Source organism: Impatiens glandulifera, unplaced genomic scaffold (assembly GCF_907164915.1).
Source record: "Impatiens glandulifera unplaced genomic scaffold, dImpGla2.1, whole genome shotgun sequence".
NCBI classification, from domain to species: domain Eukaryota; kingdom Viridiplantae; phylum Streptophyta; class Magnoliopsida; order Ericales; family Balsaminaceae; genus Impatiens; species Impatiens glandulifera.
Genome location: NW_025918813.1, coordinates 1 through 22,906, shown reverse-complemented (window position 1 = coordinate 22,906; position 22,906 = coordinate 1). Strand labels below are relative to the sequence as shown.

Here is a 22,906-nt window from a genome sequence, read left to right as displayed (position 1 = left end):
ATATTTTAATAATAATATATAAATAATTTTATACTAACTGAATTATTTTTTTTAATAAATGATTGTATTATAACATTATTATAAATTTTGTTTAACTACTCATCTCATCATTAATTATGAAAAAACATTATTTAAATATATATATATATATATATATATATTTAATTATAATTGTTCTTTGAAATGCGCTTACAGAAACTTAAACATTCACATATAACCGTTATTGATACCCTTTCGGACGTGATATATGTAATGGTTATATAAAATAATTGTTACTGATGTAATAAAAAATTAAATAAAAGAAATTTCAAATTTAATATATAATCAGTATTTAAAAAAATAAAAAAATATTTATATAATTGTAACCTTAATTAATTTTATGAAAAAAAATAAAATAAAATATTATAATATATTTTAATAATAATATATAAATAATTTTATATTAACTGAATTATTTTTTTTAATAAATGATTTATTATAACATTATTATAAGTTTTGTTTAACTACTCATCTCATCATTAATTATGTAATTAAATATATATATATATATATTTAAAATTTAAAAATATAAGTTTTTGTTGAATATTATAGATATTTCAAATTTAAAATAAAAGAGTTTTGTTAAATATTTCAAGATCAAATGTTATAAATACGTACACCTCACCGTCCTCAATTATTTATTTTGGAATCATAATTAAACACATGATGAATGAATGACTGAAATAGACAATAATTAATTAGTGTCTCCTCCCCATCTTCAATTTCATTCTAAATGAAGATATAGATTTCTCATGAGAGATTGATGATCAATGAAAAAATTCTTTAAGGAGAAGTGAGATAGGAGCGTGCTAAGTGACGGTAAGATTTGGTTTTTCCTTGTGATCATCAACCAATTTATTTCTAACCAATATGCAATCGGGTTTTTCTTAGATATCTTCATTTTCTTTTTAACAAATTAAATATAGAAATATCTTAGAAGAACCAGATTACATATTGGTTAGAATAAAATCAATAGTTTAGAAAAATCTATCTCAAATTCCTTAGGTAAAGATATAAAGTGTTCTATTTATAAGCCTTGAAAATTATTTGGCAAAAAATATCAGCGACGACGGTGGCTTGCTGATATTATAAATATAAAAAATCTGTAACTGATTTTTATATCCTTTTCTTCAAAAATTAGATTCTCGCATTATGAAATTTTGAGCAAGAATTAATGATAAATTAACCAATTTGAATAAATTTATTTCCTTCTTCGAATATATTTGAAGCTCAACTTTCAAAGTATCTATTTTTTTATCCAAACTTAAAAAAATTTATTTTATTTTTCCTAATAAATTTTATGTTAATTTATGTATAAAAATATGATTTTTGAAAATTAAATTAAAATATAATTATAGTGTAATATTTTTCAATTTATGTATCCATATGCATTTTATTTTATTTCACTATTTTGTTTGATTTTTTTTAAGTATCAAAGATATAATATTAATATCGTACAAAAATTAAGGTATATTGAAATCAAGGTACAGTAAAAAAAATATGTATTTTTCTAAACCGAAACTTTCGGTAAGTATAAGATAGGTATAATAAATTAAATTATACCGTATTTACTGACCCTAGGGAGTGTAAATATTTTAAATATTTTTTTTTGAGTCTTTTAATTGTATTTAGTTTTTGAAAGGATACATTTGTTTTAATTAGAAAATTTTGAGTACATGTACTCTTTTATTATGTAGGGACTTATTTATATAGAGGGAAGATTTGTGACACATTATAACTCACAAATTCCTTTTGAGTTTTTCCCTCCACTATTTAGAAATACAATTTTAACTCAGTTCAAAAACAAGGAAACTAACTTCTTTTTTTTTTATATCTGATAATTGGAGAGGTCATAAATTTTCTCATGTCAAAATTGAGGTATTGTAATTATACAACAAATGTCATTGGCTGAAAAAGTAATTAATGAACAGACAGACATTTGTATAGCATGCGTATCTCTAATGTCATTGTCTAAATGCATGTAGAGACACTTGTATAGCATGCAAATCCTTAAACTTTTTTCTCTTTCTTTTGAAAATCAATAGTTAATAAAGAAATTAATTAAAAAAATTTAACCCACTAAGTTAAAAATAAACACTAAAAAGTTTGATTCCTTCGAATCCATAACAAATCCAATACATGCGACAACAACGATATTTTATATATTAAAAAAAGAAGGAAAATGTTATGAATGATCTCCATCTCGAATGGTTGTTATTAGAGTTTGATTAAGCTTCTCTTCCTCCTCCTTCTCCAAGTTAAGGACATACATCCCATACAAATATGAACAGAATCCCCAACAACAAAAACAACAAAGTACTGTTGACACTGCTTTGAGGCCGTTAAATGGATCTCCATAAACCACGACCCCGCCGCAATATTAAACATCATGAGCGACGTCGTACATATTCCTCCCGTCAACGACGTCGTTAAAAACACCATTCCCGCCGTTCCCATAAAACAAGCCTGCCACATCACCACATTCCCTGCAATCGTCCACCAATACACACATGGACCCATGTCGAACACATTTCTAGACTCCTTAACCATTTCCTTAAACCCACCCCCCTTGTCCACCGCCATCCCCACCACCGCTAGAGCAGTCGCCGCCGCTTCCATCACCACCTGCATCTCCATCACCATCGAATAAGAGTCCACATTTCTGTATATTATCTCCATTAGAGGGAGATAGAGTGCGAATAGCAAACCCGCCCCGACTGTGCAGAAAAACCCCACCAAATATTCAGACTGGGTCAATCCCTGAGGGAGATCGTGGTGCGTGGATAGAGCGAGAAGGACGGAGGCCAAGGAAAGCAGAACGACGCAGTTTAGGTTATGAAAGTTAACCTTTTGCTTGACGAGGATAATGGAGAGAATAAGGTTCAACGCTGTTGGTTTCTTTGCCTAGAATATTCTTTTTTGGTGTTTGTCCCACATAGGAAGTGAGTAAGAAAAATGTCTTAACCTGGCCCTATAAATAAAGGCCTTGTGTGTTAGTTTTTTCTTGCACTATCAGTATCTGTAATTCGTGTTAACGATTATAGTGAAATATTTTTCAGTGGCTCTGCCCGTGGATTAGTCAGCAATTTTGCTGGATACCACGTTAAATTGGGTGTCGTTTTCATTCTGTCTTTTACTATTATTATCATTGTTCTCGCATCAGTTATAACAAACTGGTATCAGAGCTTGGTTGTTCAGATCTTCTCAGGCAAGAACGATGGTTGGAAGTAAAAGTTTGAAAGCCGACAAGTTTACTGGGAGGAATAGCTTCAGTCTGTGGCAGATCAAGGTTCGGGCATTGTTGAAACAACACGGCCTATGGGCTCCCTTGATGAAGCCTGCACCTGTCCCACCACCTGCTGATATGGAGTCTTTGGAAGAGAAGGCACACTCGACATTGCTCTTGGCTCTGGCAGACGATATCATTACTGAGGTGGCTGAGGAGGAAACCGCTGCTGGTTTGTGGTCTAAGCTGGAGACTTTATACATGAAGAAGAGCTTAACCAACAAGTTGCTTTTGAAGCAACGTCTGTTCAGTCTGCGTATGCAGGAAGGTACACCTCTTAGAGACCATCTAGATCAATTAAATACAATATTATTAGATCTGCGTAATATTGATATTAAGATAGATGATGAGGATGCTGCTTTGATTCTGTTAGTTTCTTTACCAATATCATATGAAAACTTTAGGGAGTCTTTCATTAGTGGTAAAGATTCATTGGCTCTAGAAGAAGTTAGATCTGCCCTTTACAGTAGAGAATTGCGACATAGCTGCAGTGGCACTGTTTCGGATAGTCAGGCTGTTGGGCTAGTAGCAAACAACCATCAAGGATATGGTAAACCGGGGAAAAAGGAGTTCCCCAAGAAACCAGTCAGTAGGGGTCCGAAACTAACAGATGTGTGCAATTACTGTAAGGAGAAGGGACATTGGAAGAATGAATGTCCAAAGAAGAGACAAAGACAACATGAGAAGGCATCAGGTACTGTTGCAGTTGCTGAAGATGGTACAAACTCCGAAGAGGATATTGCCTTAGTTTCTGATGGTCGCACACATTACACTGATGTGTGGGTTCTGGATTCTGGAGCATCTTACCATATTTGTCCTAGGAGAGAATGGTTTTCAACCTTTGAGCAGGTGGATGGTGGAAATATTTCTATGGCCAATAGCTCTACCTGCAAGGTGGTTGGGATGGGCTCGATCAAGATTAGGACTCATGATGGAAAATTCTGTACACTGAACGAAGTTAGACATGTTCCACACATGACGAAGAATCTCATATCTCTAAGTCTTTTGGACAAGAAGGGGTTTAGTTTCAAAGGTGAAAGTGGAGCTTTACATGTTTACAATGGTTCAGGTGTGATTCTGAAAGGTGTGAAGCGGGGCACTTTGTATCTTCTACAAGGTACTACGCTATCTGATTCTGCTGCTGTTGCTTCCTCCGAGATTGACCAAGGAGACATGACGAAGTTGTGGCACATGAGGCTTGGGCATATGAGTGAGAGGGGGATGCAAATTTTGGCTAAAGATTATCTTCTGTGTGGGCATAAGATAAAGGATCTTGGGTTTTGTGAACATTGTGTTTTTGGGAAACTACATCGCAGCAAGTTCCCCAAAGCGATTCATAGAACAAAAGGCACACTTGATTACATCCACTCTGATTGTTGGGGGCCGTCACGTGTAGAGTCTTTGGGGGGTCACAGGTACTTTCTGTCGTTGATTGATGATTATTCAAGGATGACCTGGATATTCATAATGAAGCATAAGAGTGATGCTTTCAAGAACTTCAAGCAGTGGAAGGCATTAGTGGAGAATCAAACTGGGAAGAAGGTCAAGAGGTTGCGAACTGATAATGGTTTGGAATTCTGTTGGCTGAGTTTAATGAGTTTTGCAAGACTGAGGGGATTGCCAGACATCATACGGTTAGGAATACACCTCAGCAGAATGGTGTAGCAGAACGTATGAATCAGACACTACTGGAGAGAGCTCGGTGTATGCTCTCAAATGCTGGGTTAACAAGAATGTTTTGGGCTGAAGCAGTTAACACAGCATGCTATCTGATTAATCGTGGACCTCACACAGGTATAAATCTGAAAACTCCTTATGAACTGTGGTCTGGGAAGCTTGCTGATTACTCTAATTTGAGAACTTTTGGTTGCACGGTCTACTATCATGTCAATGAGGGGAAGTTGGAGCCAAGAGCAAAGAAGGGAGTATTTGTAGGCTATGGGGATGGTGTGAAAGGATATAGGGTCTGGTCCCCTTCTAAGAGGAGGGTTATTCTGAGTAGGAATGTTGTCTTTGATGAAAATTCCATGGTTAACCCAACTGTGAAGTTCACCATTCCGGTAGATTGTGGTGTCAAGAAACAGGTGGAGCAAGAAAAGACTGAGGCTAGTTGTGAAGCAGATGAGAGTTTTTCTCAACCACTTTCAGAGGCAGATTTTCCAGTTGCTCCATCATCATCTGTAGAACATCATAATCTAGCTCTTAATCGCCCTAGAAGAGCTAATTTTGGAGTACCTCCTATAATGTATGGCTATGAGGACATGGTTGCCTATGCTTTACAGGTTGCAGAGGAAGTGGATCCTCATGAGCCATCCACCTACAAAGAAGCTGTTACAGGTACTGAGTCTGTCCAATGGCTTGCTGCCATGGGAGATGAGATGGCGTCACTTCAAAAGAATCAGACTTGGGAATTAGCTAGAAGACCACCAGAGAGAAAGGTTGTCACTTGTAAATGGTTGTTCAAGAAGAAGGAAGGGTTGTCACCAGCTGAGGGGGTCAAGTATAAAGCTAGGTTAGTTGCTAGAGGGTTCAGTCAGAAAGAGGGAGTGGACTATAATGAGATATTCTCACCAGTAGTCAGACATACTTCCATCAGGGTGCTACTTGCTATAGTTGCACATCAGGACCTGGAACTCGAACAGCTAGACGTGAAGACAACTTTCTTACATGGAGAGTTGGAAGAAGAGATATACATGACTCAGCCAGATGGTTTTCAGGAACCTGGAAAAGAGGACTATGTTTACAAGTTGAAGAAGTCCTTATATGGATTGAAACAGTCTCCGAGGCAGTGGTATAAGCGGTTCAATAGCTACATGCATGTTTGAGATTGGCTATTCAAGGAGTCCGTATGACAATTGTGTCTACTACAACAAGCTCAAAGATGGTTCATTCATCTATTTGGTATTGTATGTAGATGATATGTTGCTAGCTGCTGAGAAGAAGTCTGACATTCAAAAGTTGAAGGGGCTACTCAATATAGAATTCGAAATGAAGGATTTGGGTGCTGCTAAGAAAATTTTGGGAATGGAGATATACAGAGATAGAAGTCATAAGAAGCTATTCTTGTCACAGAAGGGATATATTCAGAAAGTTCTATCGAGATTTGGAATGGCTACTGCTAAGCCCATTGATACTCCTAGTGCTTCAAATGCACATTTGTCTGTAGCATTTGCACCTAAATCATCTCAGGAGAAGGAATACATGTCACATGTTCCTTATGCTAGTGCAGTGGGAAGCTTGATGTATGCTATGGTCTGCACTAGACCGGATCTTGCACATGCTGTTAGTGTTGTCAGTAGGTTCATGGGAGACCCTGGTAAGGAACACTAGCAAGCAGTGAAGAGGATTTTCCGCTATCTCAGGGGTACATCTGATATTGGTCTCAGTTATGGTGGTGATAGTCAGTGTCTAGTATCTGGTTACTCAGATTCTGACTATGCTGGAGATGTAGACAGTAGAAGATCAATGACTGGTTATGTATTCACGCTTGGTGGTTCTGTTGTGAGTTGGAAGGCTACTCTACAGCCGACAGTAACTTTGTCTACTACAGAGGCAGAATATATGGCTTTGACAAAAGCTGCTAAGGAGGGAATCTGGTTGAAAGGATTGGTTAGTAACTTGGGTCTACACCACGATCAGGCTTTAGTGTACTGCGACAGTTTGAGTGCAATATGCTTAACCAAGGATCAAGTTCACCATGAGAGAACAAAACACATTGATGTGAGGTACCATTTTCTGAGAAGTGAGAAGAGGATCAAGGTAAACAAAGTGGGTACTGCAGACAATCCAACTGATATGTTTACCAAGCCGGTTCTGCAGAGCAAGTTTCAACACTGTTTGAACTTGCTCAATGTTAGAAGCTGTTGATTGCCCTTGAAGGGGCAAGGCCTGAGGCAGAGCAGGTCACATCTGGGCATTCGGTGTAATGCATCTGTTTTTTATCTGGGCATTCAGTGTAATGCATCTGGCACATCTGGTACTTAATGTACATCTGGTGCATCTGGCTATCTGGGAAATATTCAAGTCAAGGTGGAGATTTGTTGGTTTCTTTGCCTAGAATATTCTTTTTTGGTGTTTGTCCCACATAAGAAGTGAGTAAGAAAAATGTCTTGACCTGGCCCTATAAATAAAGGCCTTGTGTGTTAGTTTTTTCTTGCACTATCAGTATCTGTAATTCGTGTTAACGATTATAGTGAAATATTTTTCAGTGGCTCTGCCCGTGGATTAGTCAGCAATTTTGCTGGATACCACGTTAAATTGGGTGTCGTTTTCATTCTGTCTTTTACTATTATTATCATTGTTCTCGTATCAGTTATAACAAACGCCAGTTGTGATGACAAGAGTAGAGAAGAAGTGGAAAGTGGGAGGTATGAATTTCCCCATGAGAAGAGCAAGTTGTTTACTCCTAGGAGGAGTCCGACAATAAGAGAGAGTCCTAGGATTCTCGGCCTGGCGATCAATCGAGAAAAAGGACGTTTTCCGGGTGAAATTGAAGGGAAGAAATAATGAGGGATGTAGATGAAAGGGATGAGGAGAGGGAATCCGGCGCATTGAACTAAAGTGGAGACCCAACGGCTTGAACCCTTATGAATGAAGTAGAATTTGGAGACAAGACTCGCTGATACGGACCCAACCAACAAGCATGCATAGTTCATCCCAATCAATATCATGTTAATATTCATTTTGAACCGATTTTCTTCGGAAGAACTGATCTCGTTCATTCTGGATTGCATTTCTTCCCGATGACTACAAATTAATTGAAGTTGCTCATGGCCGTTGTTGCCTTCTTCGGAGGATGATGATAATCTCTCTGAAGATTTCATAGATGATGCAGTTGGTCAAAGATAAAGAAAGAGAAAGAAGGGCTTTTGTAATTGGAAAAACCAATAGCCTGTAAACTGTGGTGACTTTTCGTCTAGCATTGAATAGTTTATCTGTATTTATAGCTAGCTAGGGCTGGTTAGGTTCAATAAATTTTATTCAGTTATGTTTTAATAATATCTATTTAATTAATTAATTTAACCTAAATGAAAATTAATTATGTGATCATTCAAATTATTACTATAATACAAATATTATCTTTACTTTAATTTTATAGAATTAAATATAAAATAATATTTTTATAATTAGACCCAACCATAATAATTTTGTTGTCCTCAAACACCAACTCTTCCATCTATCAATATCAAAATTTTAGTCAATTTTTTTTTATCAATTTTGAATTTATATAAATAAAAAGTGAAATTTATATCAAAGAAAGTAGGGGAAGGAGTATTTTAGCCTTTTCATCAGCTTTAATTTTTTTTTACTAGTAATATAGTCAGATTATTTTCCTAACTAATATTTTTCAATTTGAAAAATTTGAAGTACTTAAAAAAAGCAGAAATAATAAATAAAACATTAAAAAAAATAGAGAAATTATTGATCAAAATTAAAAGGCTCACTTTATTATTGTATATATTTTTAAAACAATTTATATTTGTAATACAAAACTCACTCTATTTATTTTATTTTATGGACGCCCTATTGAAGAAAAAGTCTATGAATATAAAAAATAATTATTCTTTCTCTATACTTAAATCGGATTCTTGGTCAAATATCTTTAGGCATCGCTTCACTAACTTGGTTACTCGTTAACTAGATTAGGGTCCTTCCCCTTATGTCTAGTCAATCTTCTCTCATGAAGAAAAAACTTTACTCTCTTTTAGTTAGGGAGTGTAGAGGCAATTCTAGAGAGAATTACTCGTTTAATTCGAATGTAGCCGTTTGAGTCGAGGGAGTGTAGAGACAACTCCATAGAGAATTACGGCTATATGAGCTTATGACCGTATACAGGTTTAATTTATTTTAAATCATAACGAGATTCTTTAAGAAAACTTATATCAAACAAAGTTTTGTGTACACACTTTTATTACTTTTATAAAAAAAAATAATAATAATAATCTTATAGTATATTTTTTTTATCATAATCTAAATGTTCAAAAACTATTAATAATCATATAGAAAATTTTGGTTTGAGAAAACTTACTTCAAAACTAAATAAGTATATATTATGGGCTCGCTTCATCTTTGGGTTATTGGGATAACTCAATTCAATTATTTTATTAATTAAAATATCAAAATTATTCTTTATTTAAATATTTTATTTTATATTATTACAAAATAATATTGATACATATATATCTTATATTTATTTTATTACATTATAAAATTTATTTTTATTAATTTATAAATATATCTCATTTAAATTAAATATTTATAAAGAAATTTATTCAATTTTTTATATAAATTAACTTTAAATTTTTATTTATTTAAATTTTTATTTATTTAAATTTTTATTTATATAGTAATGGAAGTTAATTTTGATTTATATATAGTTTTTTAATATTGAATATGTATTTTATTATATTTTAATATAAATTAATTTATTTTAAAAATGTATTATTAATTGGGAGGGAGGGGAGGGGAGGGGTTTTATTGATATTAAGAATTAAAAAATTAGTATTTTTCTAATTTAAATAAACAAGTTATTTAGGATAAAATCACAATAACTCATTCCTCAAACAAATTCTAAGACCTTGATTGATAAAAGGGTTATTGGATTTTATTCGATTTTTATCCAAAAACCCAAATATCACATCACATATTTAATCAATACTTTTATCTATATAAGAGATAAATTACCTTCTATTTAATATTTTATTTTATATTAACAAAAAATTATTTTAATATATATATAATATTTATTTACATTTTAATTTTTTTAATATAAATTAAATTCTAAAATTATTTCATTTTAATTTTTTTTATTAATTATCTTAAATAAAATTTAAAACACAATTTAAATCTAATTATAATCTATATATTATGAATTTTTAAATAATTTATATAAAAAAATAAAGTTAATATATCTAAATATGAAAATAAATAATTTATAAATATACCTCGTTTTAATTAAAAGTTTATAATAATTTAAAAAAATAATTGATAAAGGGTAAGAAGTTATAAAAATTGAAAAAAAAAAGAAAAAAGAAAAAGATAGAACTGGGAAATAGGGGAGGGTCGATTAATTGTATTATTAATAATAAATATTAAATACAGAGATAAGTTTAGTAGAGGGGAGAAAGAGGGACTGAAAAAAAAAAGAAAAAAAAAGGTAAAAAGGAGAAAAAATTTAAAAACTTGTTTTTTTTCTAATTTTGCGGAACATAAATTAGACAAAAACCCAAATAAAATCTAAAGTACCAAAATTATAAGTATAGAGGTTTTAATACCTACTTTTTTATTACTATTAACAAACTATACAACGGTGTATTTTGTTCCAATCGACATTGATATTAGGGATAACAATGGGTACATATCTGTGGGTACCCGATAGTCGGGTTCAGATATTTAAATCGGGTTCGGGGACGGAATCGGGAATGGGGAGGGGGAGAAAGTACCCGGTCGAGTACGAGAAGTATGTGAATCCCAAACCTGATACCCGATTATATTAATATTAAAATTATTTTTTTTTATTAAAGTTTAATGTGTGACTTTTCAAATATTTCATCATTACAAATAAAACATTTAATTTGATCTTATCCACACTTCACTCTAAACATTGTCATAAATACAATACACTCCAACTATATTTTTTTTATATTCCTCAAAAATTATTCCTCTACAATAATCTTCAACGCTAACTTTTATTTAATAATAAAATATTATTTCACTCTCACCATATTCTTCATATTTAAACTCTATTATTTTATTCTATTTTTTCTCTACACTAATTTATCTTTAAGATTTACAAAAATAAGTATGTAGGTAGGCAAATAATGTTTTAATTTATATTTTTAATATTTAAATATTACTATTTTAAAATTATTTATAAAAGTTGTGTTTTTTATTCAATATTTATAACCTTATAAGTTTTTTAATCGAATAATGGGGTACCCGTTGAATTGGGGATATGGATAGGAGTAATGAAATTAAAATCGGGTTTTGGGATGGGTACTTTACTACCCGTCGGGTAGGGTACCCGTTGCCATCCCTAATTGATATGGTAAATATCGATCCAATCGACATATATCGTCGATATTAAGACTTTGTTATAATAGTGGTATGCCTGAATACCAAAAGCCCCTACAATTTTAGGCATCTTACACTAAGTAAAAAAGATCTTATAAAGTCCGATAAAACGAATGTTATTGACCAAAAAAATGGACCTCTTTATTCAAAGACGTCCGAAAAATTGTGAACGCCAACCTAGGCCATAAAGCGCGACGTTATTGGAAAAAACCTCAATAACGTTCATTTTTGTTACAAACACCATTAACTAATAAAGTTCGTTATATTGACACCATTAACAAATAAAGTCTGTTTTACTGACACCATTACCCAATAAAGTTCATTTTTTTACAGACACCATCAATTAAAAAATGTCTGTATTTTTAATGGACACCATTAACCAATAAAATACTGACGTTATTTGTGTTTTTTCAAAATTTCAAAATGAAATTTTAATTTCTAAATTTAGTAAAAAATAATAAATAATACATTATTCTTTCAAAACAAATCACACATCAATTCAAAAAGTATCATTAACATTTTACATCATTCTTGGACTTTCATCTTCCTTGGAATTTGCTTCTACAAGATTCGTTTGCTCTTGCTGCTCCCAGTCTCTATTCTCTTTGTGACACTCCTTGGCCTAATGACCAAAGATGACACAATACTAACAACTTCCCTTTTTAGTTGTCGAGACCTCCATTTTTTTCTATGAGTTATAGTCGCTCACTAAAAGATCTAACATCATCGAGTTTGTCGTGCTCCTCTACGACTATGAGTCAACCTGTGAGTTTTCGATGGATAATATTTTTAGATTGATGAGTGACTCAATCTCCATCACCATCTTCTTGTATGCACACATAACACTACGAAGGAAATTGAACACTATCTTGCGTAGACACTCTAACGCCCAACACCTTGAGCTCGTTGAGGATCTCCGCAAGTCGAATACCAAAATCCTACATCCCCTCAATGTCTTTAAATACGGGGTTTACAAACTCCGTTCTTCGTGTTTGCGCTTTGGCTTCTAGGACACGTTCAACTCTGACCTACATGATTTTTAATGTGTCCCATGCTTCCTTGGCCGTCTTTTTGCTTCCAAAGGTTTAGATCAACTCCAGTGGCACTTCCGAGAGAAGTAACGACATAGCCCGTCTATCTTTACGAAGACCTCACATACCATTTTAAACGACATTCCATAAGCCTTACACTTATAGATGCACCTTCATTGGGACTGCCCAATCCGCGTAGTTAGTATGCGTGAGAGGTGTGAACTGCCTCACACCTTCGTTCTCCCAGCCTCTATTCATCACCCTTTTCCTTTTTTTGTCATCGTCGAAACAGATCGAACAACCTATAACTCTAATACCACTTGTTGTTGCAGAAAAGAAGTATAGTGAAAAGAGAAAAAAAATTTGATTGTATTTTGTTAAGCTATAGGCATAGCCTATTTATACTTACAATATTGAATTGAAACACAGATGCTTGAAGGTGAGAGCTTTGTTCCACTCGATACAGTTCTTCAAGCCGATGCCTCCCTCGTCCTTCGGTTTGCAAAGAGCGGTCCATTTGACTTTCTTTCCTCCTCTTCCACTACTACCCCAAATAAAGTTCCTCATTAGCATGTCGAGCTCCTTCATTACCTTCTTCGGAATGACCATCTGCTCCGCCCAGTAGCCAACTATGCCCATGACCACGGTTTTGATAAGTTCGATCCTCCATGCATAAGAAAGTTTTTTCGATGCCCAGCCAGTTATCGTGTTTTTACCTTTTCAATCAGCGGCTTGCAGTGTGAGATCTCGATCTGTTTTGAGGTTAACAAAATTCATAAGTACCTTACGGGAAAACTGCCTTCATTGATGCCCATGATGTTGAAAATGTCCTGCTTTGTTTCGTCCTTCACGCCTCCATAAAATGCCACACTTTTTCTTTCATTAATAGTTAAACTTGTAACCTCAGAAAAGAACATTAGTGCATCCCTAATAGTTTTAATGCAATCAATGTCTTTGTGCGCTAGAATGAACAAATCGTCAGTAAAGCATAAATGAGTTACCTCCTTTACCTCACAGAATGGGTGAAAATGTATGGACAATTCTTTCGGAACATCGCGAAGATGCTCTCAAAAATCGCCATGATAGCTACAAAAAGGTAAGAAGAGAGAGGTCTCCTTGTCTTACCCTGTTTTCTCCCTTGAAATAGCCTCCGTGGACTTTATTGACGCTAACAACAAAGCAGGATGATGTAACAGACTACATAATCCAATCAATAAAAATCATAGGAAAAGCGGAAACAACTAGAAAGTCCCGAATGACTTCCCATCTAATAGAGTCGAAAGCTTTCTTGATATCTATTTTGAAAGCCACTCTCGGGGATATTTTCTTTTTCCCGTAGCCTTTCAAAATGCTCTGCATCAGAAGAATATTATGAGAGATTGTCCTACCGGGGATGAATGTAGATTGATTAAGATTTATAATTTTTCTTATGACATTTTTAAATGATTTTATAAATCATTTTATAAATAACATTGTAGCAGGAAATTGCTCTGAAATCTTGTACTTTCTTGGGTACCGCAGTTTTGGGGATCCAGATTAGGACCGCTGTATTTCATTGCTTTAACATCTTTCTGTTCTTGAAAAACTCCAGAACATCATCAGTAACGTCTTTACCCACAACCGATCAATTGTCTTTGAAGAACTGTGCATTAAACTCATAAGGACCGGGCTTTTATTCCCATCAATACTAAATAGAGTTTCTTGAACCTCAACCCTCGTGACCACCCTTATCAGCTCACGACTATTTACTGTAGAGATTTTCCTATCAATAATCTGATACAAGGTCTTTAGGTGACTTTGATGCTACTTTCTTGTACCCATAAGTTGGTAATAGAAATCGATAGTCAAATCTTGTACACCCTTTTGACCCTGAACATATTCACCATCATCATTCTTCGGCCTGGTATACATTGTTTCTCAAATTTCTAGCCTTGCATTTTCTGTAGAAGAAATCTGTGTTTTTGTCACCCAACGAGAGCCAGCTCTGTCTTGATTTCTGTCTAACAAAATTCTTTTCAAGCTGACTCAGCTTCCTGATGTTTTCAAGCGCATCCCTTTCTGTTTCATTGAGTTGTTCATCACTATCATCCCTTAATAACATTTTCAGAACTTCTTCCAGTTCTTCTCTACCATTCAGAACTCTATTAGAGATATTTCTGAACTTCTTCTTATTAAAGCTTTGAAGATGAATTTTAGGAGCTTAAGCTTCTCAGAAATCCTGTACATGTTGGATCCCTTGATATTTGTAGACCATACGCTTTCGAGAATAACATTGAATTTGTCGTTTTCCATCTAGAAATTGAAAATTTTAAAGGTTCTTTTGAACCTTTCTTCCTTTTCCTAGAACAATTTAATCGGGCAGTGATCAGATATACTCAGATTTAGAACATGAAGTTGACTTCTCGGAAATTGGTTAATCTAGTTCTCATTTACCAGACATCTGTCAATTCTACTTCTTCTAAATTGCTCATTCCCTCTCGTAGAAGACCAAGTGAAGAAATTCCCAGAATTAGTAAGCTCGATACAACCCATATATCCGATGTAGTCATTAAAATCAATCATATCCCGAGTTATTTCAGATTCAGGGCTATGTTCAGACTCGTTTCTGGTTACGTTAATCACCGAGGCCAGTCCAAGATTTATCACTACCGATCCAGTTTCTAAGACAATTCTAGAGGAGTCTTCTATTAGTGCTTGAGTTGCTACCATAGACAATAGCAAGATTAAACACGATTCCTGTGATTCTGTCTTTGACCTCCACCAGAATTGCTTAATCATTCGAAAGAGAGCCCTGACCTCAGCAACTTTGTTATCCCAGATAACCCAGATTCTGCACGTTTTGTCATTTGAGTTGTGAATGATTTCCCCGCTTCTATTAATACACAGCTTGCTAACCTTCTCAACGTTCCGGCTTTTGACCTTTGTCTAAAGAATACCCATAATAGTGATCTTCTGGTTCTCAATGATCCTCTTGTTTTCTTTGAATTTCAGAGGGTCATTGAGTCTCCTTATGTTCTATGTCACTATATTCATAAATGGATATAAGTGTTGGGTTCCTAACTTTCTAGACTGTCCTGGACCTCTTCATTAAAGAAATCGTAAGCATCACTTTTCACGCTATCCTCAATGGCTACAGCTTAATTATATGGAATACTATTTCCATTGAGTGGGGGTTGCCTCACATAGATCTCATCTTCTCCCATTATAGAGTCAGTAGCTTTTGGATCCAGGATCTTTCTACTTTGTCTTCGATTTTTAGCTTGTTCTTTTTTAGTAGGTCTTTTCTGACTTTAAACCTCTACACTATTTGATTCATGTCTGTTATCGATTTTAATTTGCCCTACTTCAAAACTAATGCTCACTGCCTTATTAAAGTCCAAATTGTCTTCTTCTACACTTGATCTTTTGATTTCACAAAACCCAAGATTTCCTAGTCCATTCTCAAGAGCTTCCTGATTGCTTGTTAGTTTTTCAATGTTTTTTTGTCCAGGATTCTCCTGTTCATTATCTCGAAAGGTGGCTCTGAGCCCATGGATCGGGTCATTTCGAATTCTGATGTCATTACCTTTTCGGTTCCTACTTGCATTCCTAGAATTGTGAAGAGTGGACTCACGACCTATTGGAGTGGGTTTTCTATTTTGATTATTAAGATTTATTCTAATATTTTGAATGATATATGGTTTATATGTATAAAATATATTCAAGTTCGTTTATAAGATCTGAGTTCAAATTCTTCATCCATCTTTCTAATCCTAATTCTAATTCTAATGTTTTTCTTTACACTTACTATTACTACTAGTTTATTCTACGTTATTTTCTTGATATAAACTCCAATTTACTGTTTATTATAGAAAGTCTTGTTGTTATATATCATGTTCTGTCGTTAATCTCAAATTGATGAAGAAGTTAATCCCTTCTTCAACTTGAATAACTCATTAGACGATGTTGTATTGGACAAAAGAGACTATTTTGATTATCATACCTATCCTCTTTCGCGTCGAGACCCTTCTATATGGCCCCATTTCCCCTCGAATTATAGGTACTTTTTATTTCTCTTTACCTTAAGAGAACTTTTGTTTTATGGAATAGGCTACAATTTTAGAAATATTAGAGATATGCACAAATAGGAATTTTAAAAGAACATGTTGCCTGTTTTTAGGGGTTATTGGATGATTTGAAGAGTTTTTACCAAATTAACCTTGTTTTTAAATGGTATTTCAGATTATCGTTATCTAAGAAAAGTAGATTATTCCGTATTATGATTAATATTTTTTTACTTTCAATGCCTCCATGTTTTGATTTGTGGTTGAAAATGAATCTAGTAATTCTTACTAAATGAAAGTTAGATTTGCTTATTTTGGTGTGATTTGTTGTAAGAAGTGTTATAAGATATGCATTTATTTTCTACTGTTTGTGCCTTATTCTTTTTTAGTGTTTTTTTAGTAATTGATTTTCATTTAATTTATGAAAATTTATGTTGTTTTACAGTAGAAATTAGGTCATCAAAGCTAGAAATTGATAGTTATATGCTTGATATATAATTAATGGAGCTGGATTTGGATGAATATGAAGTGGATGATTTCAATGGACATTGGATCAGTTATTTTCCAGATAACTTCACATCGCTTGTCTCCCATAACATTGCTTGATTAACCTCCAAATGAAGTTTCTCTCTGAAGAGCCCTCCTTCTTTACCGTTCTATTCTACTTGAAAGGCTTTCAAACTAATTTTCAAATGCGGCTACTGCATTAATATTCAAACTTACTCCATATGTTCACAATGGCTCAACCTCTTTACAGTATTGTCTGTCGACTCCATAGGTTGGTTATCAAAACATTTTTAGATATATGTATGGTTTCCTATATTTTGTAATGTAAACATTGATTGTTGATGTAAAATGTTAATGATACTTTTTGAATTGATTTATGATTTGTTTTGAAAGGATAATGTATTATTTATTAATTTGTACCAATTTTAGAAATAACAATTTCGGTTTTAAAATTTTTGAAAAAATCACACAAAACATGATAAAAAAAATTAACTTTATTTGTTATTGGTGTCCATTAAAAGTACGGAATTTTTTAGTTGATGGTGTCAATAAATTAAAAAATGAACTTTATTTCTGAACTTCTTCTTATTAAAGCTTTGAAGATGAATTTTAGGAGCTTAAGCTTCTCAGAAATCCTGTACATGTTGGATCCCTTGATATTTGTAGACCATACGCTTTCGAGAATAACATTGAATTTGTCGTTTTCCATCTAGAAATTGAAAATTTTAAAGGTTCTTTTGAACCTTTCTTCCTTTTCCTAGAACAATTTAATCGGGCAGTGATCAGATATACTCAGATTTAGAACATGAAGTTGACTTCTCGGAAATTGGTTAATCCAGTTCTCATTTACCAGACATCTGTCAATTCTACTTCTTCTAAATTGCTCATTCCCTCTCGTAGAAGACCAAGTGAAGAAATTCCCAGAATTAGTAAGCTCGATACAACCCATATATCTGATGTAGTCATTAAAATCAATCATATCCCGAGTTATTTCAGATTCAGGGCTATGTTCAGACTCGTTTCTGGTTACGTTAATCACCGAGGCCAGTCCAAGATTTATCACTACCGATCCAGTTTCTAAGACAATTCTAGAGGAGTCTTCTATTAGTGCTTGAGTTGCTACCATAGACAATAGCAAGATTAAACACGATTCCTGTGATTCTGTCTTTGACCTCCACCAGAATTGCTTAATCATTCGAAAGAGAGCCCTGACCTCAACAACTTTGTTATCCCATATAACCCAGATTCTGCACGTTTTGTCATTTGAGTTGTGAATGATTTCCCCGCTTCTATTAATACACAGCTTGCTAACCTTCTCAACGTTCCGGCTTTTGACCTTTGTCTAAAGAATACCCATAATAGTGATCTTCTGGTTCTCAATGATCCTCTTGTTTTCTTTTAATTTCAGAGGGTCATTGAGTCTCCTTATGTTCTATGTCACTATATTCATAAATGGATATAAATGTTGGGTTCCTAACTTTCTAGACTGTCCTGGACCTCTTCATTAAAGAAATCGTAAGCATCACTTTTCACGCTATCCTCAATGGCTACAGCTTGATTATATGGAATACTATTTCCATTGAGTGGGGGTTGCCTCACATAGATCTCATCTTCTCCCATTATAGAGTCAGTAGCTTTTGGATCCAGGATCTTTCTACTTTGTCTTCGATTTTTAGCTTGTTCTTTTTTAGTAGGTCTTTTCTGACTTTAAACCTCTACACTATTTGATTCATGTCTGTTATCGATTTTAATTTGCCCTACTTCAAAACTAATGCTCACTGCCTTATTAAAGTCCAAATTGTCTTCTTCTACACTTGATCTTTTGATTTCACAAAACCCAAGATTTCCTAGTCCATTCTCAAGAGCTTCCTGATTGCTTGTTAGTTTTTCAATGTTTTTTTGTCCAGGATTCTCCTGTTCATTATCTCGAAAGGTGGCTCTGAGCCCATGGATCGGGTCATTTCGAATTCTGATGTCATTACCTTTTCGGTTCCTACTTGCATTCCTAGAATTGTGAAGAGTGGTCTCACGACCTATTGGAGTGGGTTTTCTATTTTGATTATTAAGATTTATTCTAATATTTTGAATGATATATGGTTTATATGTATAAAATATATTCAAGTTCGTTTATAAGATCTGAGTTCAAATTCTTCATCCATCTTTCTAATCCTAATTCTAATTCTAATGTTTTTCTTTACACTTACTATTACTACTAGTTTATTCTACGTTATTTTCTTGATATAAACTCCAATTTACTGTTTATTATAGAAAGTCTTGTTGTTATATATCATGTTCTGTCGTTAATATCAAATTGATGAAGAGGTTAATCCCTTCTTCAACTTGAATAACTCATTAGACAATGTTGTATTGGACAGAAGAGACTATTTTGATCATCATACCTATCCTCTTTCGCGTCGAGACACTTCTATATGGCCCCATTTCCCCTCGAATTACAGGTACTTTTTATTTCTCTTTACCTTTAGAGAACTTTTGTTTGATGGAATAGGCTACAATTTTAGAAATATTAGGGATATGCACAAATAGGATTTTTAAAAGAACATGTTGCCTGTTTTTAAGGGTTATTGGATGATTTGAAGAATTTTTACCAAATTACCCTTGTTTTTAAATGGTATTTCAGTTTATCGTTATCTAAGAAAAGTAGATTATTCCGTATCATAATTAATATTTTTTTTTACTTTCAATGCCTCCATGTTTTGATTTGTGGTTGAAAACGAATCTAGTAATTCTTACTAAATGGAAGTTAAATTTGCTTATTTTGGTGTGATTTGTTGTAATTCTACTGTTTGTGCCTTATTCTTTTTTAGTGTTTTTTAGTAATTGATTTTCATTTAATTTATGGAAATTTATGTTGTTTACAGTAGAAATTAGGCCCTCAAAGCTAGAAATTGATAGTTATATGCTTGATATAAAATTAAGGGAGCTGGATTTGGATGAATATGAAATGGATGATTTCAATGGACATTGGATCAGTTATTTTCCAGATAACTTCACATCGCTCGTCTCCCATAGCATTGCTTGATTAACCTCCAAATGAAGTTTCTCTCTGAAGAGCCCTCCTTCTTTACCGTGCTATTCTACTTGAAAGGCTTTCAAACTAATTTTCAAATGCGGCTACTGCATTAATATTCAAACTTACTCCATATGTTCACAATGGTCAACTTCTTTACAATATTGTCTGTCGACTCCATAGGTTGGTTATCTAAACATTTTTAGATATATGTATGGTTTCTTATATTTTGTAATGTAAACATTGATTGTTGATGTAAAATGTTAATGATACTTTTTGAATTGATTTATGATTTGTTTTGAAAGGATAATGTATTATTTATTAAATTGTACCAATTTTAGAAATAACTATTTCTGTTTTAAAATTTTGTAAAAATCACACATAACATGATTAAAAAAATGGACTTTATTTGTTAACAGTGTCCATTAAAAATACAGACTTTTTTAGTTGATGGTGTCAATAAAGAAATAGACTTTATTGAGTAATGGTGTCGAAGAAACGAACTTTATTGATTATTGGTGTCCCTAATAAAAATGGATGTTATTGAGTTTATTTCCAATAAGATCGCCCTTTATAGCGTCTCGAAAATTTCAGATGTATCTTATTAAAGACGTACGTTCCGCTTTTAAAACGTTCGTTTACACATACTATAAGATTTTTTTACTAGTTCAAAATGCTTAAAAGGTTGTGGGGTTAGTATTCGGGCATACCACTAATATAACAAAGCCTCAATATCCGATATTTACCATATCAATGATGATTGGAACAAAATTGTACCCTCTATATATATCCTTAGTTTTAAAGTAAGTTTTGGCAAACTAAAATTCTATATCTATATCTGACATCCAATGGTTTTAAAATATTTAGATTATGATAAATAAAAAAATCATTTAAATTATTTATTTATTGTTTTTTTTTTTTTTGACAAAAGTAAAATAAATTGTGTACCATAGACTTTGTTTGATATGGGTTTCTTTAAACAATTTAATTATTTTTTAAAAGAAATGAAAATTCATTCATAACATAGTCAAACACTAAACTATACCGTTATGATTCAAAATAAATCAAAATGAGTACAAAAACAAGGCTAGTAAATGTCTTACCTCTTTGTTGGCCATAAGTTCATTTTGCCGTAATTCTGTCTTACACGTAGACGGAGGGGGAAGGACCCTAACCTAGCTAATGGAGATAACGAGTAATTGAAGTTAATTTTTCTATTCATAGACCTCCTCTCAAATAGGTGTGTGCATAAAATAAAATAAATAGAGTGATGTATGTACCTCATTAAAAATATAAATTGTTTTGAAAGTTGAAAAAATAAATTTTAAAAAAACTCTTTCATAATTTTTTATTTTTTATTTTATTTTGTTAATGTTCAAGTGATAGATTGAAGAATTGATGTTTGAGGACAACAAAATTATTATGGTTGGGTCTAATTATAAAAATATTATTTTATATTTAATTCTATAAAATTAAAGTATTAGTAATAATTTGAATGATCACATAATTAATTTCCACTTAGTTTAAAGGATAATTCCTTAATTAATTAAATAGATATTATTAAAACATAACTGAATAAAATTTATTGAACCTAACCAGCCCTAACTATAAATACAGATAAACTATTCAATGCTAGATGAAAAGTCACCACAGTTTACAGGCTATTGGTTTGTCCAATTACAAAAGCCCTTCTTTCTCTTTCTTTATCTTTGACCAACTGCATCAGCTATGAAATCTTCAGAGAGATTATCATCATCCTCCGAAGAAGGCAACAACGGCCATGAGAAACTTCAATTAATTTGTAGTCATCGGGAAGAAATGCAATCCAGAATGAGCGAGATCAGTTCTTCTGAAGAAAATCGGTTCAAAATGAATATTAACATGATATTGATCGGGATGAACTATGCATGCTTGTTGGTTGGGTCCGTATCAGCGAGTCTTGTCTCCAAATTCTACTTCATTCATAAGGGTTCAAGCCGTTTGGTCTCCACTTTAGTTCAATGCGCCGGATTCCCTCTCCTCATCCCTCATTATTTCTTCCCTTCAATTTCACCCGGAAAACGTCCTTTTTCTCGATTGATCGCCAGACCGAGAATCCTAGGACTCTCTCTTTTTGTCGGACTCCTCCTAGGAGTAAATAACTTGCTCTTCTCATGGGGAAATTCATACCTCCCGCTTTCCACTTCCTCTCTACTCTTGTCATCACAACTGGCGTTCAACCTTATTCTCTCCATTATCCTCGTCAAGCAAAAGCAAAAGGTTAACTTTCATAACCTAAACTGCGTCGTTCTGCTTTCCTTGGCCTCCGTCCTTCTCGCTCTATCCGCGAACAACGATCGCCCTCAGGGATTGACCCAGTCTGAATATTTGGTGGGGTTTTTCTGCACAGTCGGGGCGGGTTTGCTATTCGCACTCTATCTCCCTCTAATGGAGATAATATACAGAAATGTGGACTCTTATTCGATGGTGATGGAGATGCAGGTGGTGATGGAAGCGGCGGCGACTGCTCTAGCGGTGGTGGGGATGGCGGTGGACAAGGGGGGCGGGTTTAAGGAAATGGTTAACGAGTCTAGAAATGTGTTCGACATGGGTCCATGTGTATATTGGTGGACGATTGCAGGGAATGTGGTGATGTGGCAGGCTTGTTTTATGGGAACGGCGGGGATGGTGTTTTTAACGACGTCGTTGACGGGAGGAATATGTACGACGTCGCTCATGATGTTTAATATTGCGGCGGGGGTCGTGGTTTATGGAGATCCATTTAACGGCCTCAAAGCAGTATCAACACTACTTTGTTGTTGGGGATTCTCTTCATATTTGTATGGAATGTATGTCCTTAACTTGAAGAAGGAGGAGGAGGAAGAGAAGCTTAATCAAACTCTAATAACAACCATTCGAG

The 22,906-nt window shown here is 33.7% G+C and overlaps 1 protein-coding gene and 1 pseudogene across 1 annotated transcript; one reads left to right on the top strand and one right to left on the bottom strand.

The window, feature by feature from the left end:
* Positions 1 to 2,224: 2,224 nt before the first annotated feature.
* LOC124917060 lies at positions 2,225 to 7,995 on the bottom strand (annotated as a pseudogene).
* A 13,893-nt stretch (positions 7,996 to 21,888) lies between these two features.
* LOC124917061 (probable purine permease 4) lies at positions 21,889 to 22,878 on the top strand (the record flags this gene model as incomplete). The annotated part of the gene is made up of 1 exon (XM_047457631.1): positions 21,889 to 22,878. A coding segment is annotated over exon 1 (990 nt), but the record flags the coding sequence as incomplete, so codon positions are not given.
* Positions 22,879 to 22,906: the final 28 nt, after the last annotated feature.